At 45.9% G+C, this 20,047-nt stretch overlaps 1 protein-coding gene across 2 annotated transcripts in view; it reads right to left on the reverse strand.

Annotated features, from left to right (window-relative positions):
* Positions 1 to 20,047, reverse strand: part of BCL9L (BCL9 like) — a 49,229-nt gene that overhangs the window by 10,450 nt on the left and 18,732 nt on the right. For both annotated transcript variants that reach the window (XM_073562394.1, XM_073562393.1), the window contains exons 2-6: positions 10,759 to 11,063; positions 8,910 to 9,032; positions 8,181 to 8,379; positions 5,050 to 5,134; positions 349 to 1,891 (exon numbers count right to left, since the gene is read on the reverse strand). In XM_073562394.1, coding sequence (XP_073418495.1) covers positions 349 to 1,891; positions 5,050 to 5,134; positions 8,181 to 8,379; positions 8,910 to 9,032; positions 10,759 to 11,017 — 2,209 coding nt within the window. In that variant the 5' untranslated portion in view covers positions 11,018 to 11,063. The remainder of the gene's footprint in view (positions 1 to 348; positions 1,892 to 5,049; positions 5,135 to 8,180; positions 8,380 to 8,909; positions 9,033 to 10,758; positions 11,064 to 20,047) is intronic.

Consider the following 20,047-nt stretch of genomic DNA (forward strand, 5'->3'; position numbering starts at 1 on the left):
GATGGATTGGAACTAGTGATGTGTCAACGCAGCTGCATGATTTGCGGCTGCTGGACAGCCTGAATACATGTGAGGATTGCCTGTTTGTTAGGGAATCCCCACATGTATTCAGACTGTCTAGCAGCCACAAATCATGCAGCTGCGTCGACAAACTAAATCTCCGAGCAAGCCAAAATACTTGGAGGACACCCGAGCAACGAGTATATTCGTTCATCACTAATTGGATCCAGTTGTTGAGGACATTGGAAAGTGACTGAGTCGTGATGTGCCCCCACGAGTATGTGATCTACTCCACACATTTTGTGCAGCATTCTGTTATATGTGCCCTGCCCATAGGGAAATACTGACCTTGAACTACTATCTTCTGGCCACCGCCTGTCATTCCGCCGCCATTTTGTACTCGTGTTGTCCGAACCAGCTCTTCTGATCCTACTCCTGCTTGGGAACTTATTAGCTCATTCCTCATTTTCTGGGACAATAACATCTGTTGATGGGGTGTCATCTGAAGGTTAAGGTTCATATTCATATTGACACTCATGTTCATATTCAGGTTTCCACCTCCTCCTGCTTCAAGCTCACGGCCTGGCCCTGGACGTCCCATGGTTGGGCTAACCATGTTGCGAGACCCTCCAAAATCCATGCCAATGGCAGACCCACCACCCAATCCATCTCCTTGAAACATAGAAGGGTCACCTGGACGCTGTTGAATTATGACTCGTTCCATATCTATGCCTTGTCCACTGGGTACTGACAACTGTCTCTGAATAACAGGTGAACGTTTCTCTATGATCTGTTGTCTCAAAAACTCATCACGGGAAGAATTGTTTAAAAATCTCTCCACTTCTCCTTGCCCGCCCCCAGGGTATGCCATTCCACTCTGTGGAAAACTACCTTGTCCTCCACCCATTGGTGTCATATCTTCAGGCCATCTACCTGTTCTTTGCATGACTCCCATGCTGTCCATTGGTATATTTTGAACAAGTCCATATCTTCCTGGAAATCTTGGACCCTGGAATGGCATCCCCGCACCTCTCAGTTGAATGGCTTCCTGGCCCTCAAGTGATCCAGGCAACCGATTACCAACCCACTGTTCACCAGGCTTATTGTGGTAAGGTGGAGGAGGTCCCCTGAGCATCAAATCAGGTGCTGACCTCCCATGTATAGTCATGTGCTCTTCCTTCCTCCTCTTTTCTGCATAATATTCCTCCTGAAGTTTTCTCCATGCGGCCTGCTCTGGTGTAAGACTATCTTGTCCCAACCTCTGCATCATCAGACTCATTTGATGACCCATGTCTGGTCCTGATGGAGGACCTCCCATTTCTTGGTCCATCACTGGACCTCCCAAATTTTGAGTTTGTGCGATCATAGATTGCAAGGGTTCTTCATATTTTTTTACTGGAGTTGGTGGGTTTGAAGGGACATGAGGCTGAGGATGAGAAGGTACAGAACCTTCTACTGGACTTGTGTTCTGTCTTAATAATGACTCACTATCGGCACCACTTCGAAGTAACAGCCTTTCTATATCTCGCAAAGTTTGAAGCGATCGTTCCCGATGCTCAAGTTGCTCTCTGGAAAGAATCTCTGTGTTCAGAGTCCCAGTGGTTTCTTGCGTACTTTCCAAAAGATCAGGGTCATCTACAGGTAATGGGACAGAAGCCACAGGAGGCGGATTGGAGTGGCTACTGGCGGGACGGCTATTTCCCGTTGTGTTTGGGGTCAATTCTTGTTTTGTTTCTTCCACTGCTGCTTCAGTTTGAAGCACATTAGGGGGAGCCTGGATAGGCATGTTTGTTGGATGGCTGGCTGGTGCTGGTGAAGTAGAAGGTGGTAGTGTGGGCACAGAATCCTCTACTGCAGTTTCTGGAGTGATTGACTGTTTCTGAAGAGTTTCCTGAATGAATGGAGACATGTGTGAAAACAGTTAATTGATTTACCTTCACATATCACATCAATTCTGTAGGCAGCTGTCAAAACTTAAAATGAAGGACTTGTTTTTGCTTAAAAGACAGACTACAGGATCACAATATAGCATTGACATCTCACATTATGCCTGATTCCTAAAATCTGTTTGCATACTCTTCTAGTAAATGGAGGCAGAGGTTTTGGGGACCTTTCATTAACAAATTAGTATATTTGTATTAATTGAGCAAAAAAAAAAACAAAAAAAAACACCACCCAAACCAGACAATTCCCCCACACTGAGTATAGAGCAGCATTCGACACTGTGGATCATCAGCTCCTCCTCACTATGCTCCATTCCATTGGCCTCAAGGACACCCTTCTCTCCTGGTTCTCCTCCTATCTCTCTGACCGCTCCTTTAATGTATCTTTTGCCAGTTCCTCCTCCTCTCACCTTCCCCTTACTGTTGGGGTTCCTCAAGGATCGGTTCTAGGCCCCCTCTTCTCCTTGTACACTGCCCCTATTGGTCAAACAATCAGTAGATTTGGTTTCCAGTACCATTTCTATGCTGACGACACCCAATTATACGCTTCCTCTCCTGACATAACGCCATCCTTTCTAGAAAACACCGGCGATTGTCTAAACGCTGGGTCTAACATCATGTCCTCACTATATCTGAAACTGGACCTGTCAAAGACTGAACTCCTTGAGTTTCCTCCCTCTACTAATGTACCTATACCAGACATTGCCATTTCTGTGTGTGGTTCCACTATTACTCCCCAGCAACATGCCCGCTGTCTTGGGGTCATACTTGACTCCGAGCTTTCCTTTGCCCCCCAAATTTGATCACTGGCTCGCTCTTGTCATCTGCACCTCAAAAACATTTCTAGAATTCGACCTTTTCTTACTTTTGACTCTGCAAAAACTCTTACTGTTTCTCTTATTCATTCTCGTCTCGACTATTGTAACTCTCTTCTAATCGGTCTCCCTCTTACCAAACTTTCCCCTCTCCAATCTGTCTTGAATGCTGCAGCCAGGATCATATTCCTCACCAATCGTTACACCGATGCCTCTACCTTGTGCCAGTCATTACACTGGTTACCCATCCACTCCAGAATCCAGTACAAACTTATTACCCTCACTCACAATGCCCTCCATGGCTCAGCACCACCCTACATCTCCTCCCTTGTTTCAGTATACCACCCTACCCGCGCCCTCCGTTCTGCTGATGACCTGAGGTTAGCATCATCAATAATCAGAACCTCCCACTCCCGTCTCCAAGACTTTACACGTGATGCGCCAATTCTTTGGAATGCACTTCCCAGGTCAATACGATTAGTCCCCAATCCCCAAAATTTTAAGCGTGCCCTGAGAACGCATTTATTCAGGTTGGCCTATCGCCTCAACACATTAACCTAATCTATCCCTGTGTGGCACAGCCAGAAGTTTTACCATAACCAGGTTCCCCGCATCATGTTCCCACATGCTTTATGCATCCATTAGCCCTCTGTGTCTGTACTGTTACACACTTAACATTATGGCTGGTCCATACAATCAGGGCAACTGTTACCACCCACCTTTCGTGTCTACCTCTTTCCTCATAGACTGTAAGCTTGCGAGCAGGGCCCTCATTCCTCTTGGTATTTGTTATAATCTATGTGATTATTGTTATGCTGTAATGTCTATCGTATGTACAAGTCCCCTCTGAAATGTAAAGTGCTGCGGAATATGTCGGCGCTATAGAAATAAAATGTATTATTATTATAGTGTTTAATATAGAATGCATAGAAGCATAAAAAAGTCATAATAATAATGATATCTGGCTATTTGTATTGTGTTCCCTATGCAGGGTGGCACTGCAAACTTTTCAGCTTTAATACAGTATTAAAAAAGAACACGTAATCCCTCAGACATAATCAGAATGTACAGATTTATTCTCCCTAGTCACCCAGGATGCTCAGCGAACACTATTCATTATATAATGTGAACAATGTTAAAATGTAATACACCGTTAATGTAATAATGGTTGCACCATTATTTTCAGCAAGAAATGCAATTTAATGACCTGTTAGTGATGTATGATTAACATCCTCTATAATCTGGACCTCCAACTCCCATGTCCAAGACTTCTTTCCTGCTGTGCCAGTTCTCTGGAATGCACTACCCTAGACAATCTGGTTAATTCCCACTGTCCACAGTTTGATGGGTTCCCTAGCACCACATCTTCTAAGACAGGCCTCTCTTATTTCACTAATCAACTATTCTCTGTTCTCCCTTCCTATTCAGAATCTGGTCCCTTCCATCATCTAGTCTCACACCCTCCACTTTCCATTTAAACATATATAGACATTGCAAAAAGAAAAAAAAGCCAACATATAGCAATGCCAATAGAAAAATTAAGTTAAGGCTTTTGGAAGAAAAAAAAAAAAAAAAAAAATTAGCAAAAACAAAATTGCCCAGTTCGAAATGGTTAAAACACTTATCGTTCACTGCCTTCCCCAGTTCCCAGCGCTGCTCTGGTCTCCTTCTGTCCCAAGTTTCTGCTCTTTGGCTTTTCTGGCACACACAGATAATATAGTGTCGTGGTGCTGCTTTCCCAGTGTAGATCTTTACGATTCAGTGCCAACCTCCATAGACATACACTGTGAAAGCGACTTCAGGGCCACACAAACCCCAGTGTGAGCCAGTGAGTAAGAGTTCAGGTCATATTGGCCAGAGAAAGGCTGGAGCAGCGCAATAAACCAGGGTTATGACTTAGGAGGGATCGGGCAGGGAATACAACTTTTGCTGAGACTTCTTAATTAATCTCTTACTATATATGATACAGCCAATAAGAGTAGAGTCCTGTATAGAAGAACGTTTACATAATCAAGGGGGAAGGAATAGCCCTTAGGTAAGAAAAATACATATCTTTGTGTTTTATGGCCTTCATAACATACTCCTAATACGTTACCTCTCATTTCTAATCTGGCATGATGTGGGGGGCTCTCAGGTGGGCTTATTCTGAAGGCCCAACAGGTACCATCCTCATTTGTTATATTTTATCATCTTCAATATTTTTAGGCATTTTCCACCTCTTCTCTTCTCCCAGTGATATAAATAAAATATGTGTAAGCCAATAACCATGGCACGTGACATAACCACAGTACCTCATCCAGCTTGGCTCGAGGAACATTCTGCTGGTGGTAGAGCAGAATGGTATCTGCCTGGCCTTGTAAAACAGCTTCGGCCGCCCTGTGGAGAAGGACGAGGGAATGAATCATTGCATTAAAAACTAATACCCTCTGTTTCTTCCAATTATCCGACAGTTCGCATGTGAATAGATTTTATTTTTATTTTACTTGTTAAATTAATGTTGAAATATTTCAGAAGAATTAGGTCTTTTGGAGAGCAGCAAACAAGCATTTATAAAAATGGTTATGGCCAAAGTTGGTCCTATATAGCTGATGTCATAAGTTTACATACACCTGAGCCACGGTCATTAACACTCCTGTTTCCCAATTCCTGACTTTTCACCCTAGTACACATCTCCTCTGAGATCAAGGATTCAGATTTTATTTCTTTCCTCATTCCTGGCAGCTCACAAGTTTACATACGTGTGGTTAGGATTTGGTAGCATTGTCTAACCTGGGTGAAAGTTTTGGGGTTGCCTTCCACAAGCTTGCACAACAAGTCGATGGAACTTCGGCCTATTCATCTAGACAGAACTGGCCAAGGTAATAGACTCCTTGCTTGAACACACTTTGTTCTGTACATACATTCTCTATGAGAGTGAGGTCAGGGCTTTGTGATGGACACAATACCTTCATTTTCTTGCCCTTAAGACATTTTGACACACTTTGGACATATATATTTTGGAAGACCCAGTCGTGTTCATACTTTAACCTCTTATCTGATGACTTGAGAAGTTGCATCAATGGTTACACAATCCTCACCTCCTTAACTCCTTCTACATTAAGTGACTCAGTAGTTGCTGAAGCCAAACCCAAGCAATGGCCTGATTCCCTGGGTGGGCTGAGCAAGCGGTGGGTCCACTGCAGTGGGGTGCCCCTGTCAGTCGGGTGTATGGATTGATGATTTAGCAAATCCTGCTTTGAGCAGGGGGTTGGACCAGATGGCCCAGGAGGTCCCTTCCAACTCTACGATTCTATGATTCTATGATCTCATTTTGTCAAGTGCACCTGATCCTCCTGCAGCAAAGCCCCTCTTGATGCTGCCACCTCCCATGCTTCACAGTTGGGACAGAAGTCTTTTGCTTGCAAGTCTCCCACTTATTCCTCCCTACATAACATTTTGGAAGAACAGTTCCATCTTTGCTTCATAAATCGCCCCAAAGAACATTTCTCCAAAAGCTAAACAGCTTTGTCCCCAAGTGCAGTTGGAAACTGCAATTTTTTTTTTTTTTTTTTTTTTTGGGGGGGGGGTTTTGAAGCAGTGGCTTCTTCCCTGCTGCGCACTTTTGACGGTGCGCAGCGCAGGTCAAAGCGCAACTAGCGCACGGCCTGCGCACGATCTGCACACCCTATGCTAAAGATAGGGTGCGCCGATCGCAGGCGCCGCTGTGCGCTAGGAGGCGGCGCTAAAAGCAAGGGGCGGGCACGCCGGGCAGAGAGCCGGCTCGGGGGCGGAGCTACCCCCGGCCGTGCGTGCGCTTAAAAAGCGCTAATGTGAAACCAGCCTTACCTCCCTAGATGTGGACGGAAAAGAAAATTTGACAAGAGATATCAACGCAAGATTGTGCGGATGTTGGATAAAGAACCTCGACTAACATCCAAACAAGTTCAAGCTGCCCTGTAGTCCGAGGGTACAACAGTGTCAACCCGTACTATCCGTCGGCATCTGAATGAAAAGGGACTGTATGGTAGGAGACCCAGGAAGACCCCACTTCTTACCCAGAGACATAAAAAAGCCAGGTTGGAGTTTGCCAAAACTTACCTGAAAAAGCCTAAAACGTTTTGGAAGAAGGTTCTCTGGTCAAATGAGACAAAAGTAGAGCTTTTTGGGCAAAGGCATCAACATGGAGTTTACAGGAGAAAAAAGAGGCATTCAAAGAAAAGAACACGATCCCTACAGTCAAACATGGCGGAGGTTCCCTGATGTTTTGGGGTTGTTTTGCTGCCTCTGGCACTGGACTGCTTGGCTGTGTGCATGGCATTATGAAGTCTGAAGACTACCAACTAATTTTGCAGCATAATGTAGGGCCCAGTGTGAGAAAGCTGGGTCTCCCTCACAGGTCATGGGTCTTCCAGCAGGACAATGACCCAAAACACACTTCAGAAAGCACTAGAAAATCGTTTGAGAGAAAGCACTGGAGACTTCTAAGGTGGCCAGCAATGAGTCCAGACCTGAATCCCATAGAACACCTGTGGAGAGATCTAAAAATGGCTGTTTGGAGAAGGCACCCTTCAAATATCAGGGACCTGGAGCAGTTTGCCAAAGAAGAATGGTCTAAAATTCCAGCAGAGCATTGCAAGAAACTCATTGATGGTTACCGGAAGCGGTTGGTCGCAGTTATTTTGGCTAAAGATTGTACAACCAAGTATTAGGCTGAGGGTGCCAATACTTTTGTCAGGCCCATTTGTGGAGTTTTGTGTGAAATGATCAATGTTTTGCTTTTAGCTACATTCTTTTTTGTGTTTTTTTCATTTAAGACAAATTAAATGAAGATAATAATACCAAAGAATTTGTGTTTGCAATCATTTTCTGGAAGAAACTGAGTATTATCTGACAGAATTGCAGGGGTGTCAATACTTTTGGCCACAACTGTAATAAATATATATATATATATATATATATATATATATATATATATATATATATATATATATATATATATATATATATATATATAAAAAATAATTAACCTGATCGGTAAATGCCATAAAGATAAAAAAAAAAAAAAAAAAAAAAAAAAAAAGTCAATGCCAGAATTATGTTTTTTTGGTCATCACAACGGCACAAAAAATGCAATAAGCGATCAAAACATATCTTCCCCAAAATGGCGACACAGGCAAAAAGTTTTTTTTTTTTCAATTACACATGAAATGATGACTTGTAAACATTTGTTCGTGTTATATGCAAAGCCAACTTCATAAACTTGAGTTTGCAGCCCCAGAATCCAAGCAGCTGATATGTAAGAGTTTTAATGACTTCAACCTGAGTGTATGTAAACTTATCATTTCAGATGTATAAACCACCAGTTTCCAGGTTATAATACTGTATTCCTTGTAGAGCATTTATGCCATTCACCACACTGACTAGTAATGACATGACCACTCACGCGTTTGCCAAATACGTTGTGAAGACATAAACGTATTGTGAGGGAGCCTTGGACGGAGCTCCTGGCCCTCCGCTCTCTCCATGCAAGTTTTGGTTAGCCCCATGGGGTGTGCTGGAAGAACTGGAGTCATTGAGTCCTGGAAGGGAAGTGGATCCTGATCCTGTAGGAGCGGATATCGCAGAATCACTGACACTACAGTCTGACAAGGTGGAGAGAGAAATGACATTTAGTACATGGCATCATATACTTCCTATATCCAAAACTAAAAATATTTCTAAACTATGCAAAAGTTTAAGCAGGTATAGAAAAAAAATGTTGCAAAGTAAAAATACTTTCAAAAAACGTTTATATTTGTCAATTAACAAAAGACAAATCTGAATCGTTAATCCCTGAATGATTTACATGTCTTTTGTTCACTCATAAAAATACTCTAACACTTCTATTTTGTAAGCATTATTACTTTGCAAAAGTTTAAAGGCAAAGTGCATGATTTTCTATGCCATGGATCAACTTTACCTTAGAAAACCACACAAATAAGATGTATAGATTACATTGTGTAAGGGCGAGTAGAACACCTACAGCAAATTGTAGGCTGTCGCCAAATATTAAGGTTAGCTGGCCAAAACTCAGGCTTTAGTTTATGGTGCATTAATTATATCTCCAGATAAATTAATCATCAAACCAGGATTTTATTAAAAGAATTTATCCACGGAATCAGAACTGGCTTACTGTGAACGATCAATAAATTCTTCTCATCCTCTTCGCTGTCTGGCCCTGAACACCACTCATCTCCACTGTACGGTTGTTTACGCTCCAGAACACAACGTCTTTTGCTGCGAGGGGGTAACTCTCCTAAAAAAAACAAACAAAAAACAAAGACAAAACATAGCAGGTAAGAAGCTAAAACTACAACGCAAATATTACTAGATTTATAGCTCACAAGATCACAAAACAAAAAGGTACACATGTATCCAATAGGGAATGACAGAAAAGACCATCCTATCCAATATTTGGCCTTTTTTTCCCCCTTTATATAATACTAGCTGAATAGCCTGGCATTGCCTGGGCATAGTAACTAACTGTGGTTAGTTATAACAAATTATAATGATTATATTGCACATAAAAACATTTCCCATCATATGTTCAACACTACAGATTTGCAACACAAATTAACTAAATGATTACCGAAGTATTGATACGCCTCATGCTCCTCCTTTTTACACAGCCTCCTCCTGCACCTCACGCTCCTCCTTTTAGTATAAGCCACAGGGGATATATACTGTCCCACTCTCTCCCTCCGCAGCCATGCTCTCCACTTACTGTCCTGCTCTCTACCTCTGAAGCCCAGCTCTCTAAATCCGCAGCCCCTGTCTCCACTGGCCCTCCCGCTCTCTCCCTCAGCAGCACTGCTGTCTCCCTCCGCAGGCCAGCTCTCCATCCAACATCACGCCCCACTCTCCAGTCACCGTCAATCATTCTCCCTCCACAGCCCTGCTCTCTCCCTCAGCAGCCCGTCTCCACTGGCCGTCCCACTCTCTGCCTCCGCAGCCCCGCTCTCCACTGGCCGTCCCACTCTCTCCCTCTGCAGCTCCGTTCTCCACTGGCCGTCCCACTCTCCCTTCGCAACCCCGCTCTCCACTGGCCGTCCCACTCTCTTCCTCCGCAGCCCCGCTCTCCACTCGCCGTCCCACTCTCTCCCTCCACAGCCCCGCTCTCCACTCACCGTCCCGCTCTCTCCCTCCGCAGCCCCGCTCTCCACTCACCGTCCCGCTCTCTCCCTCCACAGCCCATCTCCACTGGCCGTCCCGCTCTCCACCCACCATCATGCTTTCTCGTTCCGCAGCCCCGCTCTCCACCCACTGTCCTGTTCTATCCCTCAGCAGCACAGATCTCCATCCGTGTCCCGCTCTCCCTCCGCAGCCCCGCTCTCCATACGTGTCCCGCTCTCTCCCTCGCATCTCCACTCTCGACCTGCATCCCGCACTCCCTCTGCAACCCTGCTCTCCACAGGCCAGTGGGCTATGCTATGTGGAGTGGGCGAGGCTTGATACACACACACAGCATTGTATATATAGATTTGCTTCTCTTTCATAGACTTTTTATATGTTTTTTGTCTTGAAAGAAAATTTGTTTCTTCTAGGATGGATGGTTTTGTCTGAAAAATGGGGAGGACTAATGGATGCTTTAGTGATTTTTTTTCCAGGCGCTGGGATAGGACAGAGAGGCCCAGCACCTGCGCGCTGCAGTACTTTGCTTTGCCCTCAGCAAGGTAGATTAGTACACCTGCGCAGGAGCGCGACGCCGGGAAGCGATGAAGCGAGTAGGAGGGCTGCATCGCAAGAAGATGGGAGGCGCCGGACCCAGGCCTGTGACACGCATTGGACCGGCCGGCACCCCGGGTGAGTATAATAAAAGTTATTTTTATTATCTTGCAGGTCAAACTGGGGGCTTATCTACAGCATTATAGAATGCTGTAGATAAGCCCTGAAAGGCAGTTGCCGTATCTTATAGCGGCCAAAACAGGACACAGGTTTCCTTTAAATCTTAATTACAGTAAGAACATGTGATTTTTTGGTACCTTTTGGTTCTGGGTCCAAAGAGGGGGTGCCTGGATCTTTTTGCTCTACTACCTCTCCAGATGGTTCTCTTTGCCCGTTCCCATGGTTCAGACCCTGGTTCTGGGGGGCTTTGAGACCCACACCGCTTGGTGACATGTGACTGGGTTTGGGCCCAAGCAGCCCTGTCTCTTTGGATCCTTGGCTCACATTTGCAGGCTGTGATTGTCCACCATTGCTAGATGCCTTCCCATGATTGCTCAGTTTGCTTTCAGAGTGCATTGGATTGGCAGAGAATAACACTGATGATAAGAGGGATGTCAAGAACCTGGGGGAAAAATATAAATCAGAAATCAATAATTGTATTCAATTCTAGAGCAAGAAGCGTATGCAAGAAAGAAAAGCTAATTTCCACAAGCAAATTCCGGTCTAAAAATTGTTTCACAGCTAACCCAGAATGACAAATCACCACCATTTTACATTAATGTTCATTTTTTTAAACATTATACAATTTTGAATCTAAAATTCTTCAAAACTCCCTGCTTCCATCAGTCATCAATTAAGGTATACGGTAACATTTCAGCTTTCTTCCACCACTTATGGTAAACAGGGTTGTAGTGCAGTGGCTCCCCCTAAAGGTGGCTCAGGAGGACAGAATAGAAGAAAAACAAAACCACCAGTAAATATCCAAACAACTTATTGGCGAGATCATCATCAACTCCAGTGTCCGTCCCTGGACTATTATACTACACCAAAAGTCAATCTGGACAACTGGAATATATGCAAATGGATCTGATCTTTATTAATGAATGATGATAAAAAATCCATTAAATAAAATTGGGAGAATTACAAAAACAAAGCCACAAAGGCTTCTATAGGATAAATAATGCAGGAGACTAAATTACAGTGCAAGTTACTCCGAGGTTAAGTATGATGTGCAAGCCTCAGCTCTAGAGTGGGCAATTATGGAAACCAGTGGGGTAAAGCTTACAGATAACCAGCCTAATGCTCTATACGTTGTGGTGTAGTGACCATTATGTCCGCTAGGGGGCGCTGTATTGGTGTCCCAGGACGGGTGTACAGGCACATTCAGTGTGGTAACAGGAGCAGGGTCCTAAATGACCATTATGTGCCTCAAGGTGGGTGGCCTTGGGATGCAGGCTCCAGGGTGTATTGATCAGCAGAGGTACTGCTGATATTTCTGTTACAGTGTGTCAGGGAAGCCTGTATGTGTCTGTGTGCAATAGAACCTTTAGTGAGGTCATAGCCAGGTGATCACCTGTGGGTGTGGTTACAGGGCTATGTAATTGAGGTGTCTAGCACATGTGAGAGAGTGTGAGGGAGTCTGTCAGAGTGTGGACAGACTTCCCTGTGTCCAGGTGGGACACTACAGAGAGTGGCCTGTGTGCTAAGGAAGGAGAAGCCTTCCTGGGTCTGCGGCTGCAGATAGAGCGCTGCTCGGGACATTGCCCTGGCCTATGTATATTAGTTGCATATGGGGAGGACTACACCTCCCAGCTTGTGCTGAGACTCTCGGTCCGAGTCTGAAGCCACGGACATTTATGTTCTTTTGTGCCTAAGCTAGAGGCTATTTTGGTGATACGCTGATTTATGGTTTATGGAGCAAATAAACCACATGAACTTTGGGAAGAACCTGTCTCATAATTGTCTCCCGCTGCACCTGAGCGAGAAACATCCCTACAATTGGTGGAGAATGCGGGCAGCGGTCCCAGCAGAGACTTGAGACAGTTGCTGCATGTCCTGGGTGAAGTTTGCAGCAGGGCAACAAGCACTGCCTGGAATCATGGAGGACCTGCTGAAACACCAGGTCCAGGGGCTCAGCGGGTGCTCTTCAGGACATCCGTCTCCGCCTGAGACTGCCCAACACACGCCTCACCAGGTCCAAGGTCTTATCACGTGTTCCAGGGATCCGATTCCTCTCCCAGAACCTCCCAACACTGACCCCTCCAGGAACACAGTCTCTCACTGACCCTGGTCATTGCAACACGGACTCCAGTCTGTTACCTGTGTCGGCCACACAGGTTCTCTGATACCTCTTCTCCTCAGAGGTATTCCACAAATATTAACACAGTTACTTTCTCTGACCTCGGTCAGTATTACTCACGGTTAACTACGCAATAGACAGAGTAGTGTTTGAGGACCAAAGGTGGTGAGTGCTGGCGATTCTGAGCCAGGAGAGCAGACGCTCTGATAACCGTGAGTAATACTGACCGAGGTCAGAGAAAGTGACTGTGTTAATATTTGTGGAATACCTCTGAGGAGAAGAAGAGGCATCCGAGAACCTGTGTGGCCGACACAGGTAACAGACAGGAGTCCGTGTTGCAGTGACCAGGGTCAGTGAGAGACTGTGTTCCTGGAGGGGTCAGTGAGCAAGGTCCTGGAGGGTCAGTGTTGGGAGGTTCTGGGAGAGGAATCGGATCCCTGGAACACGTGATATGACCTTGGACCTGGTGAGGCGTGTGTTGGGCAGTCTCAGGCGGAGACGGATGTCCTGAAGAGAACCCGCTGAGCCCCTGGACCTGGTGAGGCCGGTGTGTTCGGAGTCCCTGGGAGGAGGGTCGGCTCCCTGAATAGCACCCGGTGTGCCCTGTGTGTTGGACGTTCTCAGGTGGAGACGGTACGTCCTGAGTGGCACACGAACAAGATCGTGAGATACAGTCTCTTTTATCAGCTGTAACAGAAAATGTCGAACGGGAAAGAGTCCTAAGGTAAGCTGCCAAGCACAGAGTGGATGAGCTGGAGAAGGAAGTCTCTGAGCTCAGAGGTCACCTGTCAGTGTGTCAAACTATGAGCAAAGCTATAGTGAAGGATATGGAGGTGCTCAGAGAGACCCAAGAGAAGCATCAACAGGAGATTCTCCAGAGAGAGGATGAGTGTCGCTACCTGGCAGAGGAGCGAGATAAAGTTCTGCAATAACTCAGTGGCATCATAAAAGGTCTTCTACGGGAGAAGTGGATGGGTGAAGACGTACAACGGCCGTGCCCGACTGATAGCAAGGCAGAACTGCCAAAGCCCATATTGGAAAAGGGTCCTGAAGACTGTAAATCTCAGGAAGATGGTGAGCCAAGAGCTGCACAAGACAGTCACCCGGTCTTGGCAGATACCTTGAGGGAAGTGTCCGTGGGGAACCCGGAGCCATCTGACCAGGGCGAGAGCAAGTCCATGACCTTCAAGTGCGTGATGGAGGTACCCGAAGATGTGCGAGAAGCGTGTGCCAGTGAAGGTGTGCATGAGACTTTTAAAAAGGCAGTAAAAGCCTATAGTGTGAGCTGGGCACCAGAAACAGACCAGTTGGTGATACTGGCAGAAACGGAAGACACAGAGAGAAGGGTGGCTGTCCTGAAGGAGATGCACCTACAATGTCTCCGCACGAAACAGATGCTCGTGGAGCGTAATAGGAAAGCCGCTCGACGTCTGGAGCTTGCCAGGGAAGCTCAAAGTCGGCTGGGCTTTGTGGAAGACGTAATTCCGGTACCCAGAAATCTGGTGGGGAAAGTCGTTGGCAGACTTGGAAAGGTGATGCAGGAGATGGTGAATCGATCCAGTGTGAAGAGCGTGAGGATCCCACCTGCTGGTGAAATCCAAGTCGTTGTTGAAGATGACATGGTTCCTGTCATTGTGGTTGGTTCGGTGGAAAGCATTGGGAAGCTTCGCATGCTCCTGGAATATCGAGTAGCGTACCTGAAGGAGATTGAGCAGCTAAGACAGGATCGACTGCAGATGAATGAGCAGATAGAGAACGTCAGGTGGCGTCCACCTCCAACCCAAGGTTTAAGGACCCGAAGGGATCCTCCAAAGAATGAAAGGACAGATAGTCGAAGACAAGAACGTCGAGAGTCTGCAAGTGGCAGTTCTAATCTTAGTAGCATAGGCACGAGACCCGGTGGTGGACGTAGCGACAGAGGGTCAGACTCAGACCAGCCAGTAAGCCCAACTGGACGTGGGACTCATGACCGTACGAACCGGGAGAGCCAGCTAGTGAGAGAAAGGTCGGGTGACGGAGCGCACTGCAGACAGGTGGAGACTAAAGAATGCCTGGTCACCCTGATGGACTTTGACGGGAAGGCCAAAGCCCAGGAAGGCCAAAGCCCAAGGCCGAGATACTGACCGCTGGGGGCAGGGGAGGCCTAACGTAAATATGATGCAGTATGACTGCCGAAATAGATGGAGACGGTCCTCTCGATTGGTAGGGCAAGGTGACATGGGTGCCCGGTCTCAAGATCCCTGGGTGATGTCATGTGTTCAACCCCACAAGTTTGAACAGAGGGGGGAGGTATGTGGTATAGTGACCACTATGTCCGCTAGGGGGCGCTGTATTGGTGTCCCAGGACGGTTGTACAGGCACATTCAGTGTGGTAACAGGAGCAGGGTCCTAAATGACCATTATGTGCCTCAAGGTGGGTGGCCTTGGGATGCAGGCTCCAGGGTGTATTGATCAGCAGAGGTACTGCTGATATTTCTGTTACAGTGTGTCAGGGAAGCCTGTATGTGTCTGTGTGCAATAGAACCTTTAGTGAGGTCACAGCCAGGTGATCACCTGTGGGTGTGGTTACAGGGCTATGTAATTGAGGTGTCTAGCACATGTGAGAGAGTGTGAGGGAGTCTGTCAGAGTGTGGACAGACTTCCCTGTGTCCAGGTGGGACACTACAGAGAGTGGCCTGTGTGCTAAGGAAGGAGAAGCCTTCCTGGGTCTGCGGCTGCAGATAGAGCGCTGCTCGGGACATTGCCCTGGCCTATGTATATTAGTTGCATATGGGGAGGACTACACCTCCCAGCTTGTGCTGAGACTCTCGGTCCGAGTCTGAAGCCACGGACATTTATGTTCTTTTGTGCCTAAGCTAGAGGCTATTTTGGTGATACGCTGATTTATGGTTTATGGAGCAAATAAACCTCATGAACTTTGGGAAGAACCTGTCTCATGATTGTCTCCCGCTGCAGCTGAGCGAGAAACATCCCTACAACGTATTATCGAGTCCTCTTTATCAGATACCAAATAGTGTACACATGTCCCCTAGCACTGGAGGCAGCCACTGGAGGCATGCTAGCAAAACAACCAGAGATGCAAAATAGTATATCCATACAGTCCCTGTGGTAGTGAACTGCCCTTGTGCATGTGTACCCCCTGATCAAGATAAGCGAAACACGCATGGGGGCGTTTCACCACCACAGCGTCTGTATGGATATTTAGACTACTATTTTGCATCTCTACTTGTTTCACTCCACTAGTTTTCATAGTTGCCTTCTCTCGAGCTGAGGTTTATATAGCCTAGGTGCTCAGGAGTAATCTGCATTGTAATTTTAAGAAGCACTCCCAGCAAAATTTGTATCCTCTTAAAAGGGGAGATCCGGGACATTTATAAAAAAAAAAAAAAAAAAAAAAGTGCACTAACAGGCAGACAGTTGCGTCCTACCTGCCTGTTGTGCCTGGTGCCATTCTCTCCCGGCACACAGCGGTCATTCCGCTGTCAGATCAGCAGAGTGGCAGTTTCTCTTCCTGCTGACATGGCGAGATTACTGGTGTCATGCTGACTGGCAGCCAGCTCTCTGCTGCCTAATTGGGGGAAGCTGCCTGTCAATCAGCATGAAACCAATAGTCCCGCCAAGTCAACAGGAGAGAAACTGCTCATCTGGTGACAGGCAGCAGCTGAATCTCTGGCAGGCGTGTCAATGACTGGCACTGGGTACAAAGGCAAAATGAGCAACTGTAAGTACACAGTGTATAATATGATGATGTCATATATTATGAGGATAAAAACTTTGATGGGAGGAAGAGGAGTGCCTCTTTAATCTCATGTAGATGCATTTTTAATCTTATACAACCCTTTAGTGCAGGGGTCCTCAACCTGTAGCTCGGGAGCCACATGTGGCTCACAGTCCCATGAATTGTGGCTCGCGACTGTCTGCCAGCTTGGTGCATTAGGCTATGTGCACACGTAGTGAAAGGTGCTGCAGATTTTTCAGCGTGGATTTGGAAAAATCTGCAGGTAAATTCTCAGGTCAAAAGACCTGCGGTTTACCTGCGGATTAGCCTGCGGTTTCACACCTTTACAATGGAGAAGGTGTGAAACCGCTGCGGATTCCGCACAAAGAATTGACATACTGTGGATTGTAACCCGCAGCAAATCCACGCGGAAAAATCCGCAGCATGTGCACAGCGCTTTTCATCTTACCATTGAAAACAATGGTACTGTACAACGCACCTAAATCTGCTGCAGACCCACAGAGCCTGAAACGCTGCGGATCCGCAGCAGAATACGCAACGTGTGCACATGGCCTTGGGTCCAGGTCTAGCAAACAGGTTTGAAGAGTCCATGTCAAAATGGTGAATTTTGTGAGTAGCCCTGCACAGGAGTGCAGATGTGGATGCATATATACTGGTCTTAGGGGTTTAGAGATGTTTTAGGTATGGTACGCTGGAGGATGTTACTACCTGTTAGAGGAGGTGCTTAAAGGGAATCTGTCACCCTTTTTTTTTTTTTGACTATGAGCTGCCGGGATTGACATCAGGGGCTTATCTACAGCATTCTGTAATGCTGTAGATAAGCCCCCGATGTAATCTGAAAGAAAAACACGTTAGATTGTATTCACCGGAGGGGGCGGTCCGGTCCAGTTCCTCCCATCTTCATACGATGCCGTCCTCTTCTTCCCTTCCAGTAGTGGCTCCGGCGCAGGCGCACTGCTCTGCCCTCTCCCGAAGCCTGCGCACTGCAGGACTCTGCTCTGCCCTCAACAGGGCAGAGCAGTGTGCCTGCACCAATACAAGAAGAGAAGAAGAGGACGGCATCGTATGAAGATGGGAGGCGCCGGACCGGACCGCGACACCCATCGGACCGGACCGCCCCGCCAGTGAGTATAATCTAACTTGTTTTTCTTATCTTTTGGGTTACATCGGGGGCTTATCTACAGCATTACAGAATGCTGTAGATAAGCCCTGGATGTCAATGCCGACAGCTGATAGTCAAAAAAAAAAAAAGGGTGACAAATTCCCTTTAAAGCTAGATGTGACAGTGTATTGGGAGTCCTTGATGGGAGAATACTGAATGGGGGTATTGGGGGAGCCCCTGGATCTCACTGCTTTGGAGTGATTTCTGTGGAAAAGCTTTGGTTATGATACCTGTAATGGAGGCTTTGGTTGACACTACTTTGAAGGAGATGGGAGCTGGATGTGGCTCACTCCCCTCTCTCAGTGCTGAATGTGGCTTGTGACCCTCTGTTTAAGCTGAATGTGGCTCTCAAGGTCAGAAAGGTTGGAGACAACTGCTTTAGTGGCTTCAATTCTCTAATTATCCCAGTTTTCTGGAATGGTTTAATTATTATCATCCACTAATAAAGATACATATGAATCTGCAGCTGTCTGAATAGTGTAAAATAAGAAATAAGGCGCCAACTGCTAGACATATTTACAATGGAATTATTCTGAATTTTGGACAAAATATCAATGATAATAAAATGTATTTTGAAGTGGAAACAAAAAAAATGTTGAACGTTACAAACTGACATCTACTTTAATGGGGTTGCCTGGTGAAAACAAGTTACCATCTATCCACAGGGAAGGTCATAACTTGCTGATCAGTGGTGGTTCAACCTTTGAGACCCGCAACAACCAGCAGAATGCTCCATTCACTCTCTATGGGTTCACTGAACACTACGCTTCATTTTTTCCGGCATAGAGAATGAAAAGCAACGACCTGCCACTCCATTTTGTAAAGCAGATCTAAGCTCCCCGATCTATCAGTATGGGTCCCAGTGGTCAGACCCCCATTGATCAGCAAGTTATCCTCTAGCCTTATGCTGTGGACAGATAAGTTGTTTTCACGGGACAACTCATCTTATGAACTAGACGGTGCTTAGGCCCTTCCCCTCTCAATCAATAACGGAACCATCTGTGCTGTTCTCAGTAAATGAATGATATATAGGGCCCACTAGGGCCAAAACAAAACATTTCCGGGGAGGTCAGGAAAGACAGCTCTTGGCTGAAAATGAGAAAAGATAGAAATGGTTTTAACATGAAGGATTGCATTCACAACTGGTAAAGCAAACTCCTCTTGATTAAAGGCTCTCATACACATTAGATAAAAGTTGGCCAAAGCAGCCGATTATCGCAGGCCTGCAAAGCCATCTGATGTGTATTGGGGGCCTCTTGACACTTCTTCCTTATACACAAGGCAAAATCATTGTCTATGAGGTTATCTAATCTAACCATAGTAATTTTGTGCTAAATCACAATATTTTTGGGGAAGCAAAGCTTAAAATTGGCACAACTTATAGAGCAAATAATAGAGCTGTCACGCAATGGTGCCATCTTGGCCCCTTCTCCATCATAGGTCTCCTATTTTAGCGTACTGGTATATGTTTAATGCATAGAGAAATGACTGTAGCAGAAAAAAAAAAAAAAAACTGCAATCAGATAACAAAATGCATAAGAGCCAAGAAGAATCTGAGGCTGTGCCCAGAAACGTGCACAAATCCCGGCTGCTCTGTGCCGCTCGCTTCCATTAGTTGCCTGTTCTCTGGGATTTGGCACAACGCTACTACACACATTCAATGGTCAACAGCAGGGAGATTAAGAACCAACAAGGATGCAAAACAAACTGTTCCTGTTGTACACGCTGTACGCCGTCACATACACACACCTTCCCACGCGTTTCCACAACAAACTGGTTACCAGCTCCGTGGCTCCTGCGGTGGACGAGCAAGAGGGAGACATACAGAATTCACGCCACTGTGAACCGGCTGTGTGCTCCGGGCCACAACTAGCAATCTGCAGATTTAGATTTTTTTTTTTTTTAAATAATTAGGAAACCATGTATTATTTCCTTTACACTTCACAAATACTTGCTACTTAATTAATGTCGGTAGATCACATAAAATATACACAAAAACGGAAATGTAACAAGAAAACAAAAAAGAAGGGTAGAAACGTTCCTGGGAAATGAATATTTCAAGGCACTGTAAATAGGTAGGTAGATAAATAGAAAGGTCTGTCTCTATAGAATAATTCTATCCAGCTCATTTCTCCAGTCCAGGAGCAGACATACCATGTGTGACACTTGTGCAGGGGCCTGGATGACTTGTGGGCCATGTCTACTAAGGAGGAATAATAGGTCTTCCGACTGTCCTTTAAATTACCGGTAGATGTGCAAAAAAGCAGAAAAGTTTACAGGGTATGAACACTTATTCAATGCACTGTATGCCTACAAGATGGTTCATACAAGCCATTAGTCCCACGGTTGGTCTAGGACTTGTGGACATATACCGGATGAGAAAATATGACCGCAGTACGATTGTGT

Source organism: Dendrobates tinctorius, unplaced genomic scaffold, assembly GCF_039654945.1.
Source record: "Dendrobates tinctorius isolate UK_male_01 unplaced genomic scaffold, ASM3965494v1 ptg000350l, whole genome shotgun sequence".
In the NCBI taxonomy this organism is placed as follows: Eukaryota; Metazoa; Chordata; class Amphibia; order Anura; family Dendrobatidae; genus Dendrobates; species Dendrobates tinctorius.